General features: G+C 42.3%; 1 protein-coding gene across 1 annotated transcript in view; it reads right to left on the reverse strand.

Moving 5' to 3' along the window:
- Nucleotides 1-14,465, reverse strand: part of cdh2 (cadherin 2, type 1, N-cadherin (neuronal)) — a 64,017-nt gene extending 49,552 nt beyond the window's left edge. The window contains exons 1-2 of the mRNA XM_084369969.1: nucleotides 14,074-14,465; nucleotides 12,312-12,420 (exon numbers count right to left, since the gene is read on the reverse strand). Coding sequence (XP_084226095.1) covers nucleotides 12,312-12,420; nucleotides 14,074-14,133 — 169 coding nt within the window. The 5' untranslated portion in view covers nucleotides 14,134-14,465. The remainder of the gene's footprint in view (nucleotides 1-12,311; nucleotides 12,421-14,073) is intronic.
- Between the last annotated feature and the right edge of the window lie 11,712 nt (nucleotides 14,466-26,177).

Below are 26,177 nucleotides of genomic sequence, written 5' to 3' on the forward strand. Positions count from 1 at the left end.
TTCCAATTCAGAGGACAAGATGTGTGACTATCTTTGCAGTCAAAAAGAAAAAATGTAATATACATCATCATAGCTCATGAATAAATATTATCTTTCAATCAACTGTCGGATCTTTCAACAGATTTATAAAAGAACAATGTGTGCCAGTGTTGTCCACTACAGTCACTGCTCAGATTAAGCCTTGTAAATGCAGAACAAAGCCTCGTATGTGTCTTTTGACCTCAGCTCTTCTCGACAACACATTCTTGCTAGGACAGAGGGGAAACATTCAAACGGGTTCGCCAGAGTTGTTTTTCCACTATTTATCCAATGAGATCCCCTTTAGAAGACAAGCTGTGTGCGTGTGTGTGTTTGTGTACTGGCGGGTGGGGGAGTTGCTTTAAACAAACACCAAACACTGAAGTAATAATGCCACGTCAACCTGATGGTTTATGTTCTTGGCAAGGCATCCACAGCATACTTTATTCAGGACTGAAGAGGTTCTTTGTTGTTCCTCTAAGTTTATCTATTAGTTGATTTAACTGCAATATCTGTCAAATTTCTAACACATTACTGTCCCTAAAAGGTTTCTCTAGGTTCCAGGAATGAATAATGGCTAATGGCTTATCCTCCATCCATTTTTGACTAAAAATGTCTAATGAATCACTAATGGACTACAGGGGGCAGCCACGTTGGCCATACTCAAACTTTCTGATTGACAGCTTTATCAACCACAGACAGGGATTTTAAATTACATCCTACATCAGTGAAAAATAGTATAAACATGTAAAATGGAAGTCATGTCATTTTTCCGTCACTAGCTCCTGTAACCACAGCAACACTTGTGCAGAAATTGTGCCAACACAAGCTTTCTGAAGTGTTTTTTCAGCTTGCCTTGATTGCTCAAACAACCAAAGGTGTGATTTTATCCATCACGTTGTACTAAACCGACAGTGACTTCATGTGCTTTTCCTCCTGACAAATTTAGTGCCTTTAAGGAAAGTGCTGTGTAAAGTGCAGCATTTGGTCCCAGACCACAAAATGGCCCACAATGGGAGCAGCACCAGTGGAAAGGCAGCGCCTGGATTGAAAATGTGAGGATGTTACATCTCATCTCCGTCTCTATGAGTAACTGCCATCTTGCAGGGAAAAGGGCAGCTCACACCTCAAAAAAGAGGAAGTGCAAAAAAAAGGGGAGCTGTACTGTTATGTTTGCCAGCTTCCAGTTGTCCAATGAGTTTACAGAACATACTGCTTGATTCAAATATATACACCCTTAAATTCAGCTGAAAATGCTTTAATTGTCACCAAAGGTTGACACGATACTGGAATTTTAAACTTCAGTACAATGTTAGCATAAAAAAGCGATACTTTCAATACCATGGCAAAAAAAAAAAAAAAAAAAGATATATTTTCTTTCTTTTTTTTTTATAAACAACCTTCACATGGTGCTGGTACAGAAAAAGTCACTGAACATATACCAACACATTTGCAAGAATGTTTTTAAAGGCTCCGGTACTTTCGATACTATCAAATGTGGATAACGCATTGTTATTAAAAACGTGATACTGAAAAAGCATTATAGCCTTACATTTACCTTGCTTTTTTCAGTATTTCATGGTCACCCTCAAACTGAACTGTGTGTGAACCTAAGCTTTATAGTGACATCCATATTTGGCTCCACTGTGATCATACCCTGACTGCATGTCCCCCCCCCCCCCCCCATCAGCTGGCACCCACTTGTCCACGGTGCCTGCTCGAGGTAAGCTTTTGCGATACGGAGCTTTTCAGGTTCAAAATAACCCTCCTACTCATACGTACCGCTGTTGCCCACAGGCAGAGATAATGTTTTTTTCTCATTTTGCACACACTGTACATTTTAATAAGTAGTCCACCTGAACACACAAATAAGTCCCCTTAACACACAAGTATGCATCGCATTTACAAAAAGCACTTTCATGCATGCAAAATTCTCAGGCATTAGTCCTTTTACCTAATCCTCTGGCTATCTCATTGCAAATAAACAAACACTTGAAATATTCAACAAGCTCCTCTAAATTAATACTGCAGAGGATGGCTGAAGCAACATCAGTGATTCTGTCTCTTTTCTTGCTCTCTAAATGAGGTTATAGTGAAGCCTACTTGGAATATCTGAGGGGTATGTACGAATGGTACAAATGGACAATATTAAAAATGTCCTTTAAGTTGGACCTCATCGGGGACGTCCTCTAATAACAAAAACACATTTATGGTACAAGTTCTCTGTTTTCATCTATTGCTTATTTCCACAGGGATGTGATTGTGGTCCTATGTACAAACAATGCATCAGGCGGAGATAAGCTTCTCCAGAGTCAATAAAAATGGTTTTAGTTGAACCCCATAAGGGACCGGGTATGATTATAAACACAAGTGGTGGAGCTGGAAAAATAACATCATAGCATGTTGATCCAATATAAATGCATGCCTCCCCTGCCTCCCACCAGGTTTTACAGACTGGGAGCTCTGAGGGAGGACTGGGTTGGAATAACATGCGCTCAATCTTCTCTGTCCACGGCTCTGTTTCTCCGCAGTCCACACAGCATTCTTTGCATGCTTCGTTTTATTCAAATGCTTTCTGCCTGTTCGGCTTTCCTCCTTTGTCTCACAGCCACAAATGTACAAGTAAATCACAAGCAAAGACCCACAAAGACAAAAAGATTTGTGAGAGAAATAAAACTGCGCAAGTCTTGTCAAGCAGTTTAAATCGCCTTTGCAGAAAAAAACTTTGATTAGGGATTCTGAGTCCACAAAATCCTTCATCTGATAATAATGACCTCAGTTCAAGATGTGCTGCTGTAATGTGTTTTGTGCTCCAAGTGTTAATCCTTCAGGCATTTCACGCACTGCACCCTGATCTCTTCCAGACACATTCAGGGGAGCATTACGATTCTGTGTAAGTCCTGCTGTATGCGCTCTCAATTTCTACTTTGGCAGCAGACAATTGGTCAAACAGTGTAAAAAAAAAAAGAGTAATGATTTAAATAAAAGGGAAAAACTGGAGGATAAAGTTGCCCCGTAGGTTTGATTCAAAGCCCAGCTCTTTAATAAGCCCAATTCATTTTCCTCCTGGATCAGGCTCCCTCTATCACTAGTGACAGGCGTGAAAGGTCAATAACCTTGGCTCATACCCCTCATATGGTTAGCAATGCCATAAATTAATGGTTGAGGCCCGTTATTCCAAACTCTTCAAGTCAGCCGAAGGAAGCTTATCTTCTACAAAAGGTCACAGTGCTTAGAACACTTAGTGTGAGAGTGAAGGGCTGACATAAGACCTATATAAGATTGAATGTATTGCACTCTGGTGGAATCAGATGGACGGTAGGTGGGATGCTGGTAAGCTTTTGAAAACCTCTGTTACTGTTGTCAATCTTACAGTGTCCACTGTGTTATTATGAGATGAAACATAAAACTCATTAAATGGGGTTTTGGCATTCCTGTCAGTTTACATAATTTTGTTATGGTTTCATTCATCACTATCCTTGATATTTACACTGAATCAAATAGCTCTCTGGAATGAGGGAAGTGGACACTTAATTTGCTTTATTTATTATGGTTAAGAAAATAGGAACACCTCTGCACTGTAATGTCGCCCTGCAAAAAGTTTTACCTTGAAAGTTTTTGTTGAGACTACTTTTCTCCTCTAAACACCAGGAGATTAGACCCTCTAGGCATCAGGGATTTTCTGGTAGTTTTTACGGCCTTGACAGCTTCATCACATTAGACAAACTTGTGGTGTTCCCTTCCAATACTGCAACCAAGACTGTGTTTGCAATGTGCTTTTGACAGTCTCCCTCATCTTCTAATCTCAAAGTTTTCAAAGGAATGTGACCATATTTTGTTAAGTCAGAACTGGATTTGATTGAATAAATGTACTTCCTCTTCTTTTCTCTTCTCCCAATTTGCAATTTAGGCAGAAATTTAGCAGTGTTTGGATTAATGCAACTGATCTCCTGCTAATCCAAACACAGCAAAATCATTGTCAAGTGCGAATGAGATTTCAGTTATGAATGTAAATATTGATTTTAATACAATTAATCATGCAGCTTTAATGGACAGCGGCTGCCAGCTCACAACCTCACACAAGCACATTCTACCTGCCAAGAATAAAATGGCAGAAGGCCAAAAAAAGAAGAAACTAGTGAAGAAATTTAAACGATAAGGAAGGTTAAGAGACCAAGATATTTTATTTGGGACTTGGATAAAACTATAGATTTAAAAAATGTGATTATCTGACTTACATTTGTCAGATTACAAGAAGCAGAACTCCACTTGGATGGCCGTGCTGCTCTAACTTTTGATTGATTTATTTTAAAAAATGTTTGCTAAGATGTAAGTTACAAGAGCTGAAAAGTATAACGATTTAAAAAGTTTGTGATGGAGTCTTGCTGACAGTTGCTCAGACACTGTTTATAATCTCTTGATTTAGTGCAACTTGATTAATGAACGCAGCCACTTCTACCAACTGATTTTCATTTCATTTTGCTTACAACTTCAAGCAAGTAATTTACAACAAGACAAATACAAATCAAAAAAAACACTCAAACTGTTATGCAATATGCATTTGTATTAGCTGCCCCATTGGTGCTGATTTTGTCTAACGCATGAGGTTATTTTATGCAAGCTAGATTCAAAATGTTTGGAGAAATTAGCAGACCTTCATCTTGTAACAGCAGTTATACCCTTGAGTGAGACTCTACCCCCCTGCAGCCCCTGTCCTGCTGAGCAGGCAGTGCTACAGGAAATAAAGTGGCGACATGCTGCACGCTCTTTAATGCCTCGGTAAATATCGACAGAGGCAGAGATAATATAAACTCAGACAACGCAGGCCGCAGAGCGATATGTTGCTCACTGACACAGTGTGCGCTCAAATGGAGGCAAGAAATTGCTGCAGGTCAATCATAATATCCGTGTGGTGATGGCAGACACTGGAGTCAGCAAGGTTTGGTGACAGTAGATCACTTGAGACAACTAATATGGTGGACTACATATGCTTATCTGATGAGCCAACAGTTTGGACAGGGGAGGGGGGATGGGAGGCAATGTTCCCAACCACCAATCCAATCAAGATTAAAGTAACAGATTTATTAACTACAAATAAAAGTAATGATGTTCTTTTTTTTGTGAGACAAGCAAGAAAAAAACAGAAAGAACTCTCAGCCTGGAAGGTCCTGAAATTATGTGATCAATCAGCAGTGAATGGGACTTTACTCATTTCCTGTCTCTTGATGGGCATGAACACACTGAGCACACGTTAGAGTCCAACAGACTTCACAAGCTTCACAAAACCTCAGCCATCTATCAAATATATTACCAATACCACTAAAATTCCACATCACACTCATGACTTAAGCCATTGAGCAACCAAGGTCACTCTGAGAAACAAACTCAGTCGAAGAATAAAAGACTAAATGCTACACTACTGTCCTTGCGTTACTCAATTAAGTCACATCAATCATTGTATAGAGCCAAGGGAGCTCCTCCATCTTAAAGCTCACGTGCGGAAGCGGGGGAAGGGAGGAAAAGGGAAGGGAGTGGTGGAGGTGGTGGTGTCTTGGATAAAAGGAGAGTGTCACGGGATACAGGATACGACCTAGCGACTCATCAGAGACTAGTGTCCAGAGAGGCGCTGGTGCGTTGAAATTGAAGCTGGAACACAATAGTTGGCGTGGCCCGTAGGAGGTAGACGTCTCTTCCCAGGCAGGATATTGGCCTTTGTGAACATGGTTACAGTATCTGGGTCAATTAACGTGTCCCTGCTTCAAATTTCTCTTTTGTTGTCAGAGGAATAATAGTGTGCCAATTCATGTAGCCTCTTGAACACAGCATGGGGTCTGAGTATGCGAGCAATGTGTGTCACTTGCATACAGGAAAAGGCTAAACACGAGGCTAGTACTGTTTCTATTTTCTACATTTGCTCATACTGTCTCATTAATATATTCATTTGAGTATTAGCTTCCCAGTTTGACCCTGCGCACAAAGACGCTGTGTCTGCCTGCCTGCCTGTCGTTCAGTGATGTATCTACATCCGGGCAGCCAGTGAATGCACTCCTGTCTCAAAGCAAAAAAAACTAAATGTATCTACGTACGAACAAAAGATTTAACTAGAGAGAGAGACAGTAGTGGGGACTGGGAGTGGCTTCCCTTCACATGCCTGCTGATTGAAACATGCTAAGCTGAGGCTCTCGAGACTGTCATCTACCTTAACATTATGAGAAAAACAAGCACGGTAGAGAGAAAAACTGAGGGCAAAATCGAACTGTGCTATTGCAAAATAAACAGCTGGGGCAACACTGCAAACAGAGCTTTCTTTGTAGAGACAGGATCTGTGAGAGAGATATGGAGTTGTTTGCTCTGCCAGCCAAAAAAGGCTGTCCCACTGAAGAAAAATGGCACTGAAATCCACAAATCAGTCCCTAGAACAGTAAACAGTCCACTCCATAGTGCTGATGTATTGTCTTCCAGGTGCAAGCTGGCATTTTCTTTTCCACACTGGTTCCAGCATTTCACTTGTGAAAAATAACACTAGCCTAGTTATAAGCATATATGCAGAAAGTCAGGTCAATACAGCTATTTATATACGGCCTCATTAAATAGCGGGGTCATCTAATGCACTTCCTGGGTGTTCTTCACATTAAATAAAACACATCAGAACTAGTGTGCGCACCGCAATTGCTAAGAAAGATCCCAGCTTCCTCTCATGTTAGAACAAACAGGAAATAATTGTTTTAGAAGGAAAAATAAATCTTTTCTCTTTTGACAGTCTTTTAGATGGAAGCACACACATCAATTTTAAAACCTTAGTAATACCGCATCACGGATGGAGGGGCCCAGGTGTGATCTAGAACCAAATAACCTATAAAACCCTTCTAACCTTCACATGACTGTGTGACAGGTGCAGTACAATGAAAAGGTCTGCTGTTCAGATCTGTATTCAGTCCCAGTAGATCATGACAAACAATAAAATTTTGATTTAGCAAATCTTGTTACCCACAACCTTGTGAAAAACAGATGACAGTGTGCATTTAACACTGCCAGATTATACAGCATGACAGTCATATCTTGCACTGAAGAGGTAGTCTAGCCTTTACCAACAGCTAGTTATAGAAGCCTCTGTTACCAGGAGCCGCCTGTACGTTTCTAAAAGCCGTCTGCATTGAAGAAGCTAATTATATGCCAAGGACAACCGCCCCCCACACGCTCACACAGGCAAGAGAGAGGGACACCTTAACTACTGCCCAATGTCAGAGCCACACACTGTTAGGTGCCAATAGCAAAGGGCAGGGCCTGTAGCTGATAAGAGCGATATGAACAGAGGTGATGAGAAACCGTCAGGACAGTGTCAGTCCTACTTTATCTACACTTAGGCACTGTTCAAGTACCTGTCTGACTCCAAATATGTAGAGATTATTTTCAGTCTGCCCTTTGTTTAGATTAAGAACTTGCAGCCTAAAAAAGGTCAGACATAAATAAAATATGCTCTATCCTGCCGTGCCACCCAGTAGGCTCAGAAAGCACACCCACAAATTAGCCACAGATGGGCGCACTAGCTTTAATATGCCAACATTGTTTTTTATTTTTACGATATGGCCTTAGGACTGCAACAGAGCTGTGAGCTTCTGACAAATGGCTACCACTAGCCCTCGACCAGCTCTGCTTCCTTGTTATACTGTAGGCGAACCATACACCGCCAAGATTCAATCTGCCGTCACAATATGTGGTGGTTATCTAGGCCGTAGCGCTCCCAGGAAGAAAATAAAGGACAGTGACGGGGAAATGAAAATAAATTTATGCAGGACTGATAACAATAAAGAATAAAACAAATTCATGCCCAACCCGCCAGTGATGCTTTAGCTGGGAATTGGAGCGCAGCCTTCATTACAACATATTGATCAGTGCAAACAAAGACCCTGGATTTATTGATCCACTTCCAGAAAAAAAGAGGGGGTTGGAGGCAATGAACTGCTCTTTCGGACAAACTTACAGTGAAACTGCTGCCTTAGCTTATAAAAATGAAGCACAGCTGGAGTTTGATCCCGCACAAAAAGAAAAAGATGGTCATGGGGTATCTTGATGTCCCACAATGACAAAGAGAATATGTAAAACACACAGCAGGCGCTATACAATTAAAGAGGAGGAGCTTCACATGGTCTCAATTTGCTCTGTATTTTTTTCTCATCTGCTGCATGATGGCTTCTCTGTGCTAACGGATCTCAGCTTGAACAGGGATTTGAATAGTAAGAAAGTCATGTCTGGCTATTGAATTATTCAGCATTGGCACAGACATCAATGCGGACCTCATACACCTCAAACATAAAGATCTGAACGGCGGACCCTTCTTTTCTGACACCATGGGCTTCAGCAAAGATTCTGTTCCCGCCGATTTCATCAAGCTATACTGAATATTTCAATAAAACAGAGCTATATAAAAACTGAAATTCTGCAATATTCCAGAGACAGTCCCTTACAGTCCTTGGCCGCACCACAAGGGCCATAATCGTTATTTACTGTACATCATGCTGTTGGAGGAAAATTACTAACAAACTTCCTATACAGACTGCGAGGAAACCTGGGGTTTAGAAATTTGTCTTTCTCAACTGATGAACGATCGACATCGTAGGTCAAAAAAACAAGAGGTGGGGGTGTTGTGCATTTGCTGCCTCCCTGGTGACGGGTCAGGACCTCTTTAGCTGTTTTTTCATTCATCTACACCTCACCAGGAAACCCCCACCAGCCTCAACCCCAATCTGTGGGCAGGAAAACGAGTATGTTGCTGAGTACTTCGTCCAGTTTACAGGAGAAGGTCGAGCGGGGTCACGTCTCACCAAACACGGGGGCCCCTTAAATACATCTGAGTGGCCCCAGCTGTACCCAGGGCCATCAGAATCTTAACAGAGCGCAGAGAACCAGAACAACATAAAAATGGGTTCAGCCAGCACAAAACTCAGGATTTGTGAAAACAATGTTTTTCTTGTAAAAAGGGTGAAATTTTGTTTGTTTAAAAGGTTTGCCTTACACAAACACAGCAAGGAGAGATAATTATACTTGATGATAGATTAAGTGAAAATTCTAAGATATATTTAGAGCCCAAGAGAGCTATCCAGTATGTGTTCTCATTGCTGACGTTGACATTAATTGCTTCAATCACATTATTAAACTGGTCAACTGTAAATCCCTCCCCCTAACTCATCCCTGGAGCCGCCTCACTGGACCCTCTTGACACGCTCACATTTAAAGCACTTGAACCGAAGCTAAAGCAGACTATATACATAACTTCTCTTTCATCAGCAGAGCTCGCATAATTGTCAAGAAAAAAAAGAGGTAAAACACAAGGCTGTGGGGTGGAGGAAAGAAAAATGAAAGCAGAATAGATGGTTGGGGGTAGGGATGGCAGAACAGCAGCATAAGAGACTGTATTAAGCTCAATTAGGCTTTTGGGCTTTTCATTAACCCAGTTTTTAGGGAGGGAAACCTCTGCTGAATAATGCTGCGACTGACTCACTTTGCAACCCTGCTTTAAAGGCCTCATCTGGAGAAAACTGCACAATGTGTGTCAGCTCTCCAAAGCCACCAGAATTCCATTAGACACCCAGGGGCAAACCACCCGCAGACGCAGCCTACCTGAAATTAAATGCAATTTAGTAAAACAAGTCAGCTTATCAAGAAACTAAACAAGATAAGAAGAAACACTGCGCAAATGTTTAAAGACTCCAGCTGCAGTCATCTCGAAGATAGTCTGATAATAAATAACCATGTTTGGTCATTTCTCTCCACTCAGGCCAGAGCAAATATTCCGACGTTAAAAGCAAGGTCATATGGGCCCCAGAGGGTAGACAGTGGGTAACCTCCTAAGCCTTGTGTGGTTTTGCATCTGCAAACAATGAGCGTAACCTCCCTTGAATGGATCGTTGGAGAAGAGTTCTTGTAGACGAATAATTGTCCTTCCTGGCGTTTCTCTGTGCTGCTCTGCCAAGCAACTTTGACGTAATGCATTTTAACAAATCTATTGAAAATCAATGGGGCATCACTTGGCCAGCTAACAGTTAAAGTCTAAGTTTACGCCCCCATAATGTGATTAAATCTTACAATCAAATCGCTGTGTTAACTGGTTGGCCACAAATGCCGTCATCAAATCCACAGGATGTCTTCAATTTGGCGCATACAATGTTGTCTGTTTACATGTCAACAACCACCATTTCCAGGTTTTACAGACCTAAGGATGTGTATTCTCTTGATCAGTAACAAAGAACAGACTGCAATTACATGAGACAAGATAGCTAACAGCTCACCCCCGCTGCATCTCTTGAACAAGCCTGGGTCGAAAGCAATACAATATGAGCAAAGGACTCATATTACTGACACCTTACAAAATGTACTGATAGAATTACACAGACATTCAAGCAGATCTACCCACCAATAACTTAACGTGAGGTTACTGGAATTCGCCGACTGGTTTATTTATAGCATGACAAAACCTGTGTTCAGACTTCCAGGTAATGTTAATAAAAATGACTCATCATGATTCACTCAATGCCTTTCTATTATCTCTGGCCTTTCTGGGCTCAATTGGCTCAGTTAATGGAATGCAAGGAAACGTAAAGCATTATTCAGCTACATGCAGCTATGGAAACATCAATTTGAAAAGAAGGAAAAAAAACTCAGCTTCTGGTCAAAAACAATATCCCAAACAGCATGGTGAAAGCAAAGTTGAAAAACTCGGGGCATACTCTCCACACTGTGGGGGCTTTGTCTTTCAAAACATGCCACAGGAGCTTTTCATTAGAGAATGCAGTTTCATTAACATCATCCCACGCTGCTGAGCCCTGCTGCATTACAATGACACAGGAGTGCCCCTCTCCGTCAAGGAAATCTCCACAGAGCAACAGCTCGCTGGGGGAAGGGAAGGTAGAGAAAAGAGGAGAGGGGGTAGTGCAGGGAGGGGAGGGGGGCAAACAAAAGGGAACCTGATTACCCCCGGTCACGGCTCATCCACGAGCCAACAGAGGGAAATCCATCACCTGCAGGATCAAACGGAAACTTGTGCACAAGGTAAAGCCCAGTGAAAGCTGTACCCACCCATCTAAACACTCTCTTCCTTTTCGCCTTTCTTCTCTCGTCATTGCTACCACCCCACCACCACCTCTCTGACTCACTCCAACGGCAGTGTGCAAGTTTTAGGCACACACTGTGAAATCCAACACAAGTGAGAATGTTTTCTGGTCCAAATGACCTCAAGGCTCTCACCTCTCTAATGGCACACTGGTGATATATTCCAGTTTTTATTACCGTCTGTAGGCCTGCTTACTGCTTCACAGTAGCTGCATCCTCACTTTACCTATATTAAACTCCATAGAGGCCATATTGGTCATGCCTTCTGCAATATAATGGACTGCTGGGGGAAAAAAATCATTATTTCTCACTTTCTTGTTTGCACCAGGTTATATGTTGGAAAAAATACAAACCTAACAAAAGTTGGGTTTCTCACACAAGGACAATTGCTGTAATAAACATTTTGAAAGACATTGCTGTTATTACCACAATTGAGTGGACAGAATATCATTTAATTCTTGCAGGAACCTTTAGGCATGTGTTGAGAAGTAGCAGAAATCCTCCCTGCATATGGTTTAAATCTGTACTGAAGTGATATTAAATAAAGACAAGACAAATGCAAAATAATGGCAAATAACGGTGGCAACAATTCAATTTACCAGCAGAAGGCATTGCATGTTTAACAGCAAGGCTATTTGCTTGATTAAAGTTGCAAGTATTCAAATCTGTGTGTAATTGATTTTTATTCATTGCAACAAGAAGTGCCCCCAGTGCAATCAACAAAGTTTTCCTATTTCTAATGACAAAGCCAGCTAGTTATTATTCGTCTCAACAAAATGCAAATTACAAAAACACTAACTGTTTCGCCGCAATATATGACCAAGCACTTAAGGAACAATCTGCTTATATTTGCGTCTCCTTTGAAGGAAAACAGCATGCACACCAAATGGACAGGAGCTACATAAAACTGAACCACATTTGAGCTGGTTTACAAGACAAACTACACGACTTGCAATACCACACAGCTACACTGAAGCTAATTGTTTAAATATGTCAGGCTTATTCTGATCCACCCTGAAAAGTAACACATGGAGGCAAGCTTGCACAACTGATATGCATGCTGACAAGCGCGCGCGCACACACACACACACACACACACACACACACACACACACACACACACACACACAAACACAGACAAACAAGCATCCAGCACGGAACAGAACGAGAAATATTTCACCACTCACCGTTGAAAAGGGGCTGTCCTTTCTCTGTGATATCTGGCACCACAACCTTGTATACATCTTCAGAGAAGCCAGGCCTGCATGGTGGGGTGCCCCTGCCCTCTGCTGCAATCTGTAATGGTGGGGGGAGGGACAATGAGTCATAAATCAACCTTCAAAAATGCACTCTGTTGCCTCTAAAAACCTCTTGGTCACGTTCTGAAGTCCCCACAGTTGTACAAAAGCATCTGTTGTTTTTATAGCAGGGACCGCAATTAGGATAATGAGGCCAAAAGGGTTAAGCATTAGCCAAAAAGCATGGCTAGGCAAGAACAAGCTCCATTTGTCCCCCTGGAGGGGCCCAGGCACAGGGACGGGTTATGACCAACTCTCTGTTGGCCCCTCTGATCAACACACTACTCTGGACAAACACTCCACTTTGAAGTACAGGAACAAGGGAATAAAAAGTAAATGCCAACGATCCACTTTTTGGATGAATAAACATTGCTGTGAAAATGTCTGTGAGAAGAAAGAAATAACAATCGCTGATTTCTAAAGAAACTGCGAGGCTAGGACTGTGATCAATATTGTGCTGTTTTTTCTTTTTTTATTTGCCTCTTTTTGAAAAACTAAAACTGCGCTTTGGGGTGTCAACACAAAAGATTTGGGGAATAAATGGGGATGTTGCAAAGAAAAGAAAAATCTGTGAATCACTGGAGCTGGCGTTTCCGCCAAGCCAGAAAGAAAATCACTAACAGTGAGAAATCACAAACAGAGCATAACAGAGGAAAACGCTCCGGTGTCCAGGCATGTCCAAAATATACTCCATCACAGACACACACAACACCCAGCATTGATTCAGCTCCCAGGAACAGGAGGCCTGGCTGGCCCTATTTCTTTGCATGCACTCTCAAAAGAATGTAAAAGGAGAGGAGTGCTGCTGAAAAAGAGCATTGTGGGTATCCGTGCCACTTGCCATTCTTAATCAGAGGAATTTAAATGGAAAAATGCTTGCAGACTGGAGGGGAGGAGGAGGAGCAGAGCCTGAATCTAGCACGTTACATTACCAGGATGTACATTTATAGAAGTAAGTGTTAACACAGGCGCCAGTGCTTCACAACAATTATTTCAGCCGTGAACGTGTGGCTGCTTATTCTCTCACAGTTTGGAGAAATGAAACCACTTCCACAGAAACAATCATTCTTCAGAACCTGACAGATTATTCACTGTTACATGCGGTTGAGCTGAACATTATATTTTACAGTGAGCTACTTCCAGGCTTTTTTAACCAGAGAGGCAATTAGCACGCAGGGTGGACAGGGACACGCTGCAGTAATCTACATAAATATTAAACCTAAACTAAATATAACCAAGTGAAAAACTGGGTTAATGTGGCCCTGCGTGTCCCAACTTTCAGACAATAAAATATTCAGCCGTATAAACTCTTAAGCCGGGCTACGTCACTGCAATTTTTTTTTGAATTCTCTCATCTGAAATAATTAACCGTTAAATTCGAACGTCCGCACGCAGTTAGCTAGCATCTCCGGAGAACCGTTAGCCCGTCACCTTAAATGGCGTAACTAGTCTAGCTAGTTGGGAGTCCGTGCTAGACCTACTTTATGGGGAATTTATGCGGCATTCACGGCACTGTTTTTCATGTTAAGTGCCCCCGGGGAAGCCCAGCCAACTCGACCCGGCTCGTAACTCAACAAACATCATCTCTACACCACAACATGTCACCGTAAAAGTGTCCGGTGTAACTCCCGAGCCCCCAAAATTACATTACCTGCAGTCCTACCAAGACCGCCAGCAGGAACAGACCGCTGCCCTCGTGTAGTGAGTACATTTGTACGCCTCGGCTGCTTAATTCCTCCCCTTGTCGGAATCCGTGTACAAAGAAAAAAGAAATAAAGGAGGAAAAAAAAAATGTAAAAAAAAAAAAAAAGAATATCCGTCTGGCTCAAGTGTGGCCGCGGTGAGAAAAAAGGTCCCTCTCTACGACAAAGGCAGGAGCAGCAGCAGGAGCGGTGGCGGCGGCGGCAGCATGTAGCAGCCTCCTCCTCTATCTATCCAGTCAGTACTGAGGGAGAGCGGTGCCTGGTACTGAGGCTGCTGCTGCTCCCTCCCATCCAGTCCGACACAAAAACAAAAAGAGCCCCGGCCACTAGTCTATAAACCGCCCATCTCACTGTCTCTCCCTACTGGTCACACTGCCAATTTCACTGCTGGGACGGAAGCGGGGCTCCCCTTATGTTAACCAGCATCCCAAATGACAAGAGCATTGTAATGTTCACACATGATTATCCTCAGTCACAGTGTGTGGCAGTCAGTGGTGGCCTTATCTTACATTGTGGGGTGTTTATTATTGTGTGTTTCTATCTTTAAGTAGCAGCCTACTCAAAATATTTTACGAGTATGTACATCAAAATACAATTAAAGTGGCAAAAATACTCATTGTGCTGGGTGGCCCATTTTAAAATGATGCGTTTTATATTGCACTATTCAAAATTTCTTAGGGATATTTTAGTGTTTCAGTTGATTGTTTATTCTGTGACTTATCTTAAGCATCACTTTAATGCTGCAGCAGGCAAAAGTGAGGCTGCTTTATATGCCGCTGGGTAGATTACAGTGATCTTTTACAGTAATTCATAATACATCGTGATTTATTAGTTGATTAGCACATTTTGTATAAATACCAGAGCCCGATACGCGTTTTTTGGGGGGGCGATGCTGATATTAGGAAGGAAATCTACGGATATTTTTGTAATGATTTCTCAAATGTCACACTTTTGATAAAGATACATAATGGAGGCAGGATATTTACAGTTAATGATATAGATGATAATTATTAACAACAAGGTTTATTGTTAACATTATTGTCTAAAATGACACAACTGCACTGAAACAGTAAACTTACTGAGTAATTGGTAATTATAAAGTATCCCAAGCATCTTTTTAAGCCAATACGATATATCTGCAAAAGTCCGATATCAGCCGATAACATAGGCCAAACGATAATTGAAAATACTCAACTAAAGTAAGAACACCTCAAAAATCGTACTTAAAGGTCCGGTGAGTATGTTTTGGGGGGATTTAAAGACAAAAATGTAATATATATCATGGCCACAAAGGGAATCATGCCTAATATTCATAATTATGTTTTCATTAGCGTAATGTAACGTCCTTGGTTGCTTGGCATGTTTCTACAGTAGCCTAGAATGGACAAACCAAACAGTGGCTCTACAGAGGGCCGTTGGTATTTTTCACTATTTTAGTGACCACCCTAGGGCAGGGTGAGACGGAAGGGTATACAGTTGGTTGTAATCTGCAACCTCACTGCGAGATGCTACAAAATCCTAAACACTGGACCTTAAGCACAGTAGGCTACTTGAGTGAATGTGGTTAGTTACCGTCCACCACTGTCTTTTATCTTGGGTCTGTCATGTATTTCAAATGCAGCTGTGATACATGAAAACATATATGTAATTTACACTGTGGGCGCTGGGGACACGTTGCCGCCATAATTTGAAATGGGATATTTCGCCCCGATCACTTATACAAGCATAATTTGTTTAAAACGATCTGAAAAATAGCTTGCACCAAGTAATGTTTACTAACGAGTGAGAGCGCTGTCGGTGCTGAGATACGATGACACGATCTTAACCCAGACCCTAAAATGTTCAGCACACAATGAACTAAGGCTAAGTAACAGCCTACAACTGTTAATGTTCCTTGTGATCAGCAATACTGTAAAATCAAAATGTAATCGATCAGCTGGACTGTTCAGCTGGATAGAAAAGTTTGCAAACACAGATCACTGCATCTTATTTGCCTGATTTTGTGGTACATAATAAGACAGACTTAAAGTACAGGGCAGCTCACTAAAGAGTGCCTCCTCCCTTTTTCATACAACCCTCCCATCACATTGCCCAAAAGTGGATATGTTGAGTACCATAAAAAATGTTTATCTGTCCCCACCACTTTTCAGCAAAAGTGACACGCTTCCTTGGAAACATTATTATTATTGTAGTTTAATCTAGAACCGTCATCCTAAAAAATGCAGACCTGCTGATAAAGCGAGATTAGACTGGGCTTCCAGTGAATTAGCACTCACAAGGCAATGTGTCACCATTTCAGATTACAACACCCGCCAGTAGTTTTAAGGGTCAGTGAGCATTTATTTGCTTATTGTCTGGTTTCAGTTACTCATTCACATAACATTTAAAGGCTACACTCAACTAAGCCTGGGAAAGACAAATGACCAAACCAGACATGCTGTGTGTACTGGGGACTGTCAGTGTTTGAAGTTTGAAGTTCTCAGGAGGTGGTGTGTTTATGATCAGTGTAAACTGGGTTGTATGTATATTTCTTTTGTTTTTATTTGAATTCTGTGGCCATTAGCTCCAGACCCCTCTGAGAAAAATGCTTGTTGAATGTCATGGACATCAGTCATTCAGTTTCAATCAGTTGTCTCTCGGCCCGCATGAAGAGTAGACCGCGCTATTGATCATTAGGTAGGGAGTGTTGATCACTTTGCCCTTAGATAATTGCTGTTTACTGCATGTTTGATCCTGAGGATTATTAATTGTCAATGCTTTGTGGTTAAACCTGTGTGTGTGTTACCATCGATACTCACAGATACACTACGCTGCACTGTCGAGACAGCTCGCTGTTTCGCAAATGACTATCACTGTGGAATTTGGGATTTTGCGTTGTATCCATTCATCTTCACTTAGGTCCAGAGTCCGTAAGTAAAGCTTTTTTCATGTTCCACTAAAGTATGCAATGAATAATTCCCTTAAATTATCTTCTCATGTGATACAGCCTGATGAAGGTTAAATTACCTCGGTTGTGCCGCTGACACCTAATTAACTGTCAAGAGATGGCTGTGCTGAGCAGATTGCATCTGTGACATAGATATATTTCAGAGTGGTGGACGAGAAAAATAGTTATTCTATCTCCAAATAATAAACAAGGACTGACTTTTGCTTCACCTCCTCCTGGGCAATCTGTTGTTTTCCGAGTTATTGGCGTTTTGAGTGTGCAATGGGAGCGATGTTGCTCCCCTCCTACTACAAATCAAACCATCCGCTCCGGAGAGTGTGCTGTAATCCTAAACAAACAGTAAGCACTATCACATCCCACTTATAGTCGGCACGCACACACATGCAGGACTAAGGGGCTGAATAGTTTTTGAAAGCTCCTTGTAATAAGTGACTCGTGTCACTTCACACTCTTGTCATTGATTAGCACGCCTGATCGTGCATGTTTTAAAATAATTACTGTCTCTTTGGTGGAAATGAGTGCAATCAAGAGAAGAAAGGAAGTGCAACAAAATTAAGATAATGCACTCAGCCCAGTAAAGAAAGAGTGCTGTGGTCATGGTTTCCCGCAGACGGTTTTCCCCCACAGCTATTAAGAAATACAACAAAATCATGTTGTCACCAAAAGGCAGCTTTATTCGATGTGCGCTTCTCTCATTCGCTGTGGCAGAAATGGGCAAGAGATCAAACTGAATGACCTGTTGATAATTGATATCACGTTTTGTACAAATTGTTAAATTTATGTAATCTAATCTAATTGAGAGTGGGATCAAAATGCCCCATCTCTTTGATTAATGCAGAGGCGGTTATCTTTCATCAGTGCTTGTCTAGGCAGGGAGGGGAGGAGGCGTTGGTGGGAATCCAATTTGGACTTGGTGCATTCAATCAAACAATATCATGTTGCATGATTCATAAGACCAATCTGAGACCCCCAGAGAACCCTGTGTGCAGCATATACCTGGACTTGGCACGGTTAAAGGAGAAGTTTGCCATCAAGGTCACTGTGCAGCTTATGGTTAATGTATTCTCTGGCTCGGGCTGTCTGTGCGTAGACAGATAACATTGTTTTGCAGGCATGTGTGAGGCAGCTGTATGATGCATGTTTTGGTCGCGGTGCTGACACCGCGGTTGACTCTCATAAACGCAGGTGTCCAAGGGCTGGTGGCCTGCAGGAGCCCTTGATTCCGCACCTTTTACTCTGCACAATTGGATGCAGCGTGGAGCATCGCAGCGCGGTGGCCTTGATGGCACTGGAAGAAAAATGGACGAGGTCAGCAGCACTTTCACATCTGCGGCACTTCCTCATGCTGACTTTGTGTTGCTTCGGGAATATCACGCGGCTCACCCTCGGCTCCCGCACACTATAGAACTCAGAGCTCAGCCGTCATTTCTGCCGAAAGCCAAATATAGATGACGATATTCAGTGACACACATACGTGCAGCCTCCTCCATTTGAATTTATCGCCTGCTTATGTAAACTGACGGAGACACAGTTGCTGTGTTTTTGAAATGACACTGAGCCTCAGTGTTCAATCGGTAAGGAAGGAGTGCATTCTCTTCTGGTTTAAAGCCACGCATTTCAACCCCTTGTAACTATTGGCGTATATTACCTTGTCATTGGCAATCCCATGCATGTCAGGCATTGCTTTGGAACAAATTAGTGGGTGGAAAGGAGCAACCTAGTCCTCAAAAGCCATTATCAATTCCAATCAAGCTTCATTGTTATGCATTCAATAAAGGATCTCTAAGGGCCACAGTAATGCTCTGATTATATTCCTCTTGTGCCAAATCGGCTCATTCAATCTTTTATGCCATTTGAACAATGGAGCGAAATAGAGTCGGGCATGTACTAGGCTGCACATACACGCATATGTGTAAGTGTATGGTATGCATATTTGATGCGCATGACAAAATGATGTCATCCAAGCTGTGTTTTGTTTTTACACGTTCCCTTTTATGGCAGGGTCACAGCATGTCACTCTCCGCAAAAACAGCGTGTGACAGGTGTTTTCCTCAAAAAATTGAATTCATGATTACATTGCTGAAAATGCATAACCTTACAAAAGATCTGATTGTATTGTATTGTACGCAAAGTGACAAACAGTGACAGAGACATGCAGGAACATTTCCGCCGAGCGTTTTCTCTGTAATTTCTTGTGAAAAGACGTGTCAGTAAAGCAGCTTGGTGCCACCCCCTTGTCGACAAATAAAGGGAAAATGCTGCTCTGCGATCTCTGGCAGCGGCTCTGGCAACGTCTACTGAGTCACAGGGCTCGCACAAGTGTGTGTCTGCCCCAATTTAGGGATGGTAGTTTTTGCTGGGGGCCACATCTGCCTGCTGCGTGCTGGTGTGGCACACAGATCTAATAGTGATTGATTGCCTGATTAAGGCAAATTGTGTTGAACTCCACAGCAACCCAAGGAGAGAAGAAGGCATCTTTAGTTAGCGACCCAATAAAAGTATGGCTATTGATTTGTGATGACGCATGTGTGATGAAAGGCAGTTGTCTCAATTATTTATTGCTCACTTGTTAGCCTGTGTTTTCTTTCAAACAAACCATGTCCGAAAGGTTATTTTGCATGTAAATTGTTTCCTCTTCTTTGGTTCACGATTTCAATTCAAAACTGTATGAATAAGTATTAAGACAGCACATTATTATTCATCCAGTTTGCCAATGATAAAATGGAGCAGTTATACAACAGTCTGAGAAAATAATATTGTTGTCTTAGGTTTGATTTTTAACACGGAAAAAAACCTTTCAAACTTTGGCACTACGGTCATGCTAGCAGTTCTGTGAGGCCGTACTAAGGCACAATGGTGCTTTGTGCAAAATGCTAACATTGGCATGCTAACATGCTGCTTGCAATTACAATGCAAACATGTTGGTATTTAGCAGGTATGGTATTGACCATGTTCAGCATCTTACGTAACCAAAATAGCATGCTAAGATTTGCCAATTAAAAGTAAAAACAAAGTTGGCTCATCAAATGTCATTATGTTTGCAGGTATTTGTTCATAAATACATATAAATACTTATAATAGAGAATAGAGAATGGCGGCACCAACATTCATGGCAATCCATTTGATACATTTTAAATTTTGGCAAAGCAATCACCAAAGTCTTTGTCTTATAAGTTACCATCGTCTGGGAACCACAAATGTATGTACAAGCTTCCATTGCGATTTATCCAATAGTCATTGAGACATTTCAGTCTGAGCTAAAGTGGTGAATCAAGCAACAGCCTAATATCGCCATCCATTAAACCAAGCCACCAGCTTAAAATGTTAAGACACAAGGAAACAAGACAAAGGCAACTAAACAAGATTCTTTTCCTCTCCTCAGCACGGGATGAGAAAATAACAAATGGCTGTGGTGTTGTTATCGGAGTGTTCAGGGTGAAACTGGAAAAGTTTTGCTTTAATAAACTGCCTTATCTTCTACACATGACAGGTCAGTCGGTCAAGTGCTTGCACACACATACACTGACTTACACTTACAAGTAAGCCCACCAAGAAACAATTTAGAGATTTTTAGAATGGCTTTTTTTTTTTAATCGCCAGTCACATGTTGAGTCAGTGCACAGCCATATTGCAGTGCAGCAAAATCAAGCCCAGTCTTGTCGACTTGCGTGGACCAGAAAGTCCAAGGCGGAGGTGGAGGTTGATGGATGGGTCAGCAAACACTGGACTTTCACCCAAGAGACCAGTGTTTGTGTCCTGCATGAAACCAAAAGTCAGTGCTGACTTGTAAAATAATGGGCGTAATGTATGTAACGTCATCTTTTCCTATGTGTAACCAAGTAGTTTTGTTGCCTTAAAGGTGCTTAAGTGTCTGTGTTGTGGTGGAAGATGGTCGTTGGTTTACGTTAGCGAACTCCATGTCTAAGCCTCGAGATGAGGCACTCGAGAATGAGCAAAAAAGTCACATCCTTCGGAAAATGCTTGAATAGGAAGCCAAGCTAGACGGGGACGGTCTCATTTTTCACGTCGCATTACAAACCACTCACATGTGGCAGATAAAAAGGTGATTAATGCACGGAAATTGCCCCGTTAAACTAACCAAACTGCGACCATTATGTGTGTGTTACCATGACTACAAAGGTCACCTGGCTATGGATGATGAAAAAGCTCGCCTCACTTTGATTGGCTCTCCGCAGAAACTAATGGGAAAGATTGGTGTAGCACCTACACTCAAAATTGGACTTTAACATGTGCATGTGTGTGTGTGTGTGTGTGTGTGTGTGTGTGTGTGTGTGTGTGTGTGTGTGTGTGTGTGTGTGTGTGTTTGCATAATAGGACAACAGCTCAGCTCAGTGTGCAGTTTTCCCACCATGACATTAAAAAATCCGGTTTACATGCCTATGGAGCTCCCGGCGACCTGAGAGCCTCTTCGGTGTCTTCGGTATTTGCAGTTGGAAATTTATTTCCCCTTATCACTATTGATCTGCAAGAAGACAAGGTCTCGGGTCGTGACAGCCTGGCCTCTCTGATTTAGGAGTGGACCAACAGCCTGTCTCAGCACAGGGACCTGGATGGATTTATACAAGGGCTGCTGCCGCCGCCGATCCACCCGTGTGCCGTCCCCCGCCTCACACCGGGCTTTCCCATCAAGAGCTTAATTTTGGAGGCAGTCGGGGAAATGAGACAGTGTTTTTCCGTAATTGCAGAGGTAATGAGATTAGAGGTTACTTCTATAAATGCTTGACTTTTTTTTTGTTTTGTAGTTATCTTAATGCGTTCAGCAGGGAGAGTTTAGTTTTCACATTTATTAGATTGCTTTCATGCAAATGGCGGAGACGCCTGATTACAAAAATGTGTTAATAATTACTGTGGGCTTAAGAAGGTGGCAAAGGGCTGGCTTGCTCGCTCGCTGAGTTTGTCAGATTGCATAGAGCGGTACAGCGTGTTCATTAAAAGAATTAAAATCATGATGGAGAGTATGATAAAAGGCATGCTAGTTAATGAATGAAAGCATTATTTTCATTAGTCTCCTTTGGTCGCGGTGGCATATAGCAATTTACCTGAAACACATTAAAACACTGTAGATGAAAAACCTTTCTAATAGGCAGCGACTAAATTAAGAACATTATGGTTTTTTTTTTTTACAGTATTGTTGATCTGACACAATATACTGTGTCTTAATGAGATTAAAGTATGATCCTAATTCATGGTAATTGCCATAGTACCTATTCCAAAACACTCGCCTGTGGGTATTAGTATCTATTTTTTCCTTGTCAATGCGAACAGGATTATTATCTGGCGCGTTATGCGATCTCCACAGCTCATTAGCAGTCAGCAGGTTATCAAATGCTTAACATTCTTCCCCCAGTTCAGAAAATAATGCTGCTCTTTCATCTGAATCAGATAATGTGGAAACATAAAACAATATGGAACATTTTAAGTGCATTGTGATGGACTTACTGTTGTCTTGCTTTTCTTTCAGTAAAACAGGATCCTGCCAGGGACAGTACTAATCATTTAAATTAAGCGAAGATGGATTATTTTAAAAGTAATATATGTTTTATCTGAGGGTTTTCATCCTTGTGGCAAAGACAATGGCTCGGACCGATAACGTGGACTGGATTCACATGACTTACAAGGGCATTTGCAGCCAAAAGCAGCAGATGTTAGTGGCAGGTTGCTCAGAGCGAAGGGTGCCTCATTTGGCTCGCTCAGGAGGTGATCATGAGACATATTGCCTTTACTCTCGCCCTCCAAGCAGACACATGACTGCCCTCCGCACTCACCGGGGAATTCGGCAAGACTAACACCAAAGGGTCAGTGGGACGCGGCAGAAGGTCTGAAGTGGACTGTTTTCAGTTCAAGTGTTCCTGGTGTGTTTGCTGTTGTATCAAAAGCTCGACATAGTCATTGCTGAGCTTTATTTTGCTTTTAGGTGAGGCAGAATGATGCATCAATGTGACTCACCCAATCCACACAATGCATGTCCCACACAGTGCTTTTGAAACGCCCACAAATCATGAGTGAGGCCGTCCTCAGAAATGTCGTTTTTATTATCAGCTCCGGCCCCGTTAAGCACAAAAGAGCGCTCTTGCATGTCTCACTGCAGCAAAGATGTTTGATTTGCACTCCGGTATGTTCACAAAAGAAAAAAAGAAGTCTCACTTTTTGTCTCTGTCGGTGCTTTTTTAGCTGCTCAATTCCTCTCTCACCTTTCGTGGTGTCTAATTGGGTTTCATTGATTTACCCCTCCATGATGCTGGCTTGGCCAAGTCTCTGCTGACCCTGCAGAAAAATATCAGCCGGGCTGTCTAACAGGCGCTGTTCCGGCTGCACACACACACACACACACACACACACACACACACACGCCCAGCACTCCCAATATAAGCAGTGAATGATTGTGTCAGTGAGCTGGAAGTGAGTCAAACTGCCGCTCCTGTGGCCCTCACAGCAGAACCATAGATTAGCGTCGCACTGAAACAACAAAAGGCTCTAGGGGGGGCGTTTGTACCCGCTGCATGGACTCCGGTGCGGTTGTAGAGGGGAAAAAGTGAAGGGGCCAACTGGCGGTCGTCAAGAGGCCCGGGGACACAGCCACTCATCTGTGCCTGAGCAACCATGTGTCACCTTGAGCTCTCTGGAGGAGGTGTCCGGACACGAACCTGCTGGGCCAGACGGAGTGTGAAGAAGGAGGCAGGAGGAAGGAAGGCAGAGAGGAAGCAGAGCTGGCTATCCAGCGTTCCGTATGCGACAAAATGGGAGAGAGCGCGAAGAGGAAACCTGAACAGAGAGGGAGAATTTGACCCAAAAAAAAGAATGAATACCTTCACCCTTTCAATTCTGCATGCAGCAATAGAGAGGATAAGAAGAAAAGGATATAACACAGACAGAGCTTTGATACCAACTGTGTCCTCGTTTCCTCCTCTCGACTCCCGTCCCCCTTCTGCCATGCATTATAAACGGCTGATTATGACAGTGACAGCTCCTCAGGTGTGCAGTATGCTAGATTTGTTATTCAGCTCACAGGCAGTGCTGTCCCTCCCTCTTACCACCTGCACAGGCACACTGACATGCACACACAGCGACACACACACACACACACACACACACACACACACACACACACACACACACGCCCACACGCATACGCACTGCTCACAGCTGCTGTGTCAGCGGGACTCTGGAGCCAGAGAGAGGGGGATATTACATGAATCAGCCTCACACAACTGTTGTATTCACAGTGCTATGATCCAAACTCGCAATTTGAATTGAGCTTGTATTGTTTGATTTAGGTTTTCATGGGCCACTGGTGTTTTCATGAACCTGGTTTTGTTTACTTTTACGAGATATTGTTACATTTTAGTGGACAGAACGGGAGGATTTGCATTCCTGGAGAAGAGTGTAAAGGCAACCTAAAACCAGGACTTACAGGAAAATGACTTTGTCCTTCGGGGCACTATGGGGTCACAAGGCCTGTCAAATTAAAATAGACACTTCAGTATGATTTGCAAAAATGCCTTATATTGGTAAATTCTACTTTTGTGGTCATGTGTGAATGTGCGTTCTACTAGCAGATATTGTAAAAAAATGTTGAACGCATCACAAACTAGACATATTTCAATGCTTAAAGCCAAACCAATTAATATTCTTATATCAGCAAGTGATTATGTGATGTGCTTAAACTCTCTATGGAGAGTTCAAGTGTCCTTTAGCTCATTGTCATGGATTAACGCCCCCATATTTACTGTTTTAGCTCGGTCTCACCACTCTCATCACCCTCATTTCCAGTCGCAGCAGGGAGCTACTTTCAGCAAAGGTCTGATAAACCCACTACACCACCTGCCCAGCACCAAACGGCTGACAGAAAAAGTTACTGTCTAGCTGGTGAACGTAATGAAGCATTTAGCAGCTAAAGAGCTGGTTATTTCCCTCAGGAGTTGGTGAAGACAAAACTGAGCGAAATGGAGAGTGAATATTGGAGGATTGGGAATTTTGCTGGTAGCCAGAAACACAACTCCCAATGAATGCTAATGTTGCTCCGGCTCTGCTGGATGTGTAAATAAGCAAATGTTTGCCAACATGTTAGTCAGATTACTGCTAGTTAATGACTTTATACGGTAATTACAGTGTTTTTCAATGTCACATTTATAGTTGCTGCCCCCAAGTGGCCAATAAAATGGCTGAAATGTTCTGTTTAAAGGGAAAATCTGCCCTGAAACACAGTCAAAAAGTAGATCAGGTTCCTTTCAAGGCAAGTCTTGCCACTCCGCAGCCATTTGGCAAGTCTGATTTTAGAAAACAGAAACAAATGCAAGTTTGGTGACTTTGCCCCCAAAATAAGGTTTAAATCATTTTTTTCCCCACAGGTTATACTACTCCTTTACATGCGCACAGTTTCAAGACACCAACTTCTTTCACGGCTTAATCAGGAGTGCCGCCATCAGCTCATCCCACCATCACCAGTTTAATTTTGAATGTTTGAATGACCTCACTTCTCTATTGATGCCCATTTCTGCCAAAAAAAACTTGATGAAAACTTAACCTTGATAAAAAAAAAATATATTCCCATGATAAGCCTTAATTATAAAGGTACAAGGTAGTTTATTAGTTCCTTACAGAACATACTGTATTCACAAATGTACAAAAAACACAAAGTGCATCTTCTGAATCTGCATCAGGGTGTTTGTGAACAGCTGCAACAAGATGGTGATGATAATGTGGACAGCATCTTCATATCAAAAGTTCAATATGTGGGAAACACTGTCCATCAACTTTGACTGTGTGTGAGCACCAAGCATCAGTGTTATAAACACAGAGTCCGACTCTCCTCATCCAACTTTAGTCTGGCTGTCGAGTCCAATTTTTTCTTTTCCTTTTCCTGCAACCAGCCGTTAGCCAGGAGCAGCCAATCCAAACTGGATTAGCATGACTCTTATTCCAACTCTCTTCCTCCCTGGAGTGATCCAGCCGGTCGACTGGATGTCCAAAAGAAGCTGTGGGCAGTGATGGTCTCAAAGTCCGCTGCTCTTAATCCACAACACCCACTTTATTCTCCTATGATGATGACAGTTGGAGGAACTACTGGTTGCATCTTCATGCGCT

Source organism: Pagrus pagrus, assembly GCF_965226575.1.
Source record: "Pagrus pagrus genome assembly, chromosome: 12".
Taxonomy (NCBI): Eukaryota; Metazoa; Chordata; class Actinopteri; order Spariformes; family Sparidae; genus Pagrus; species Pagrus pagrus.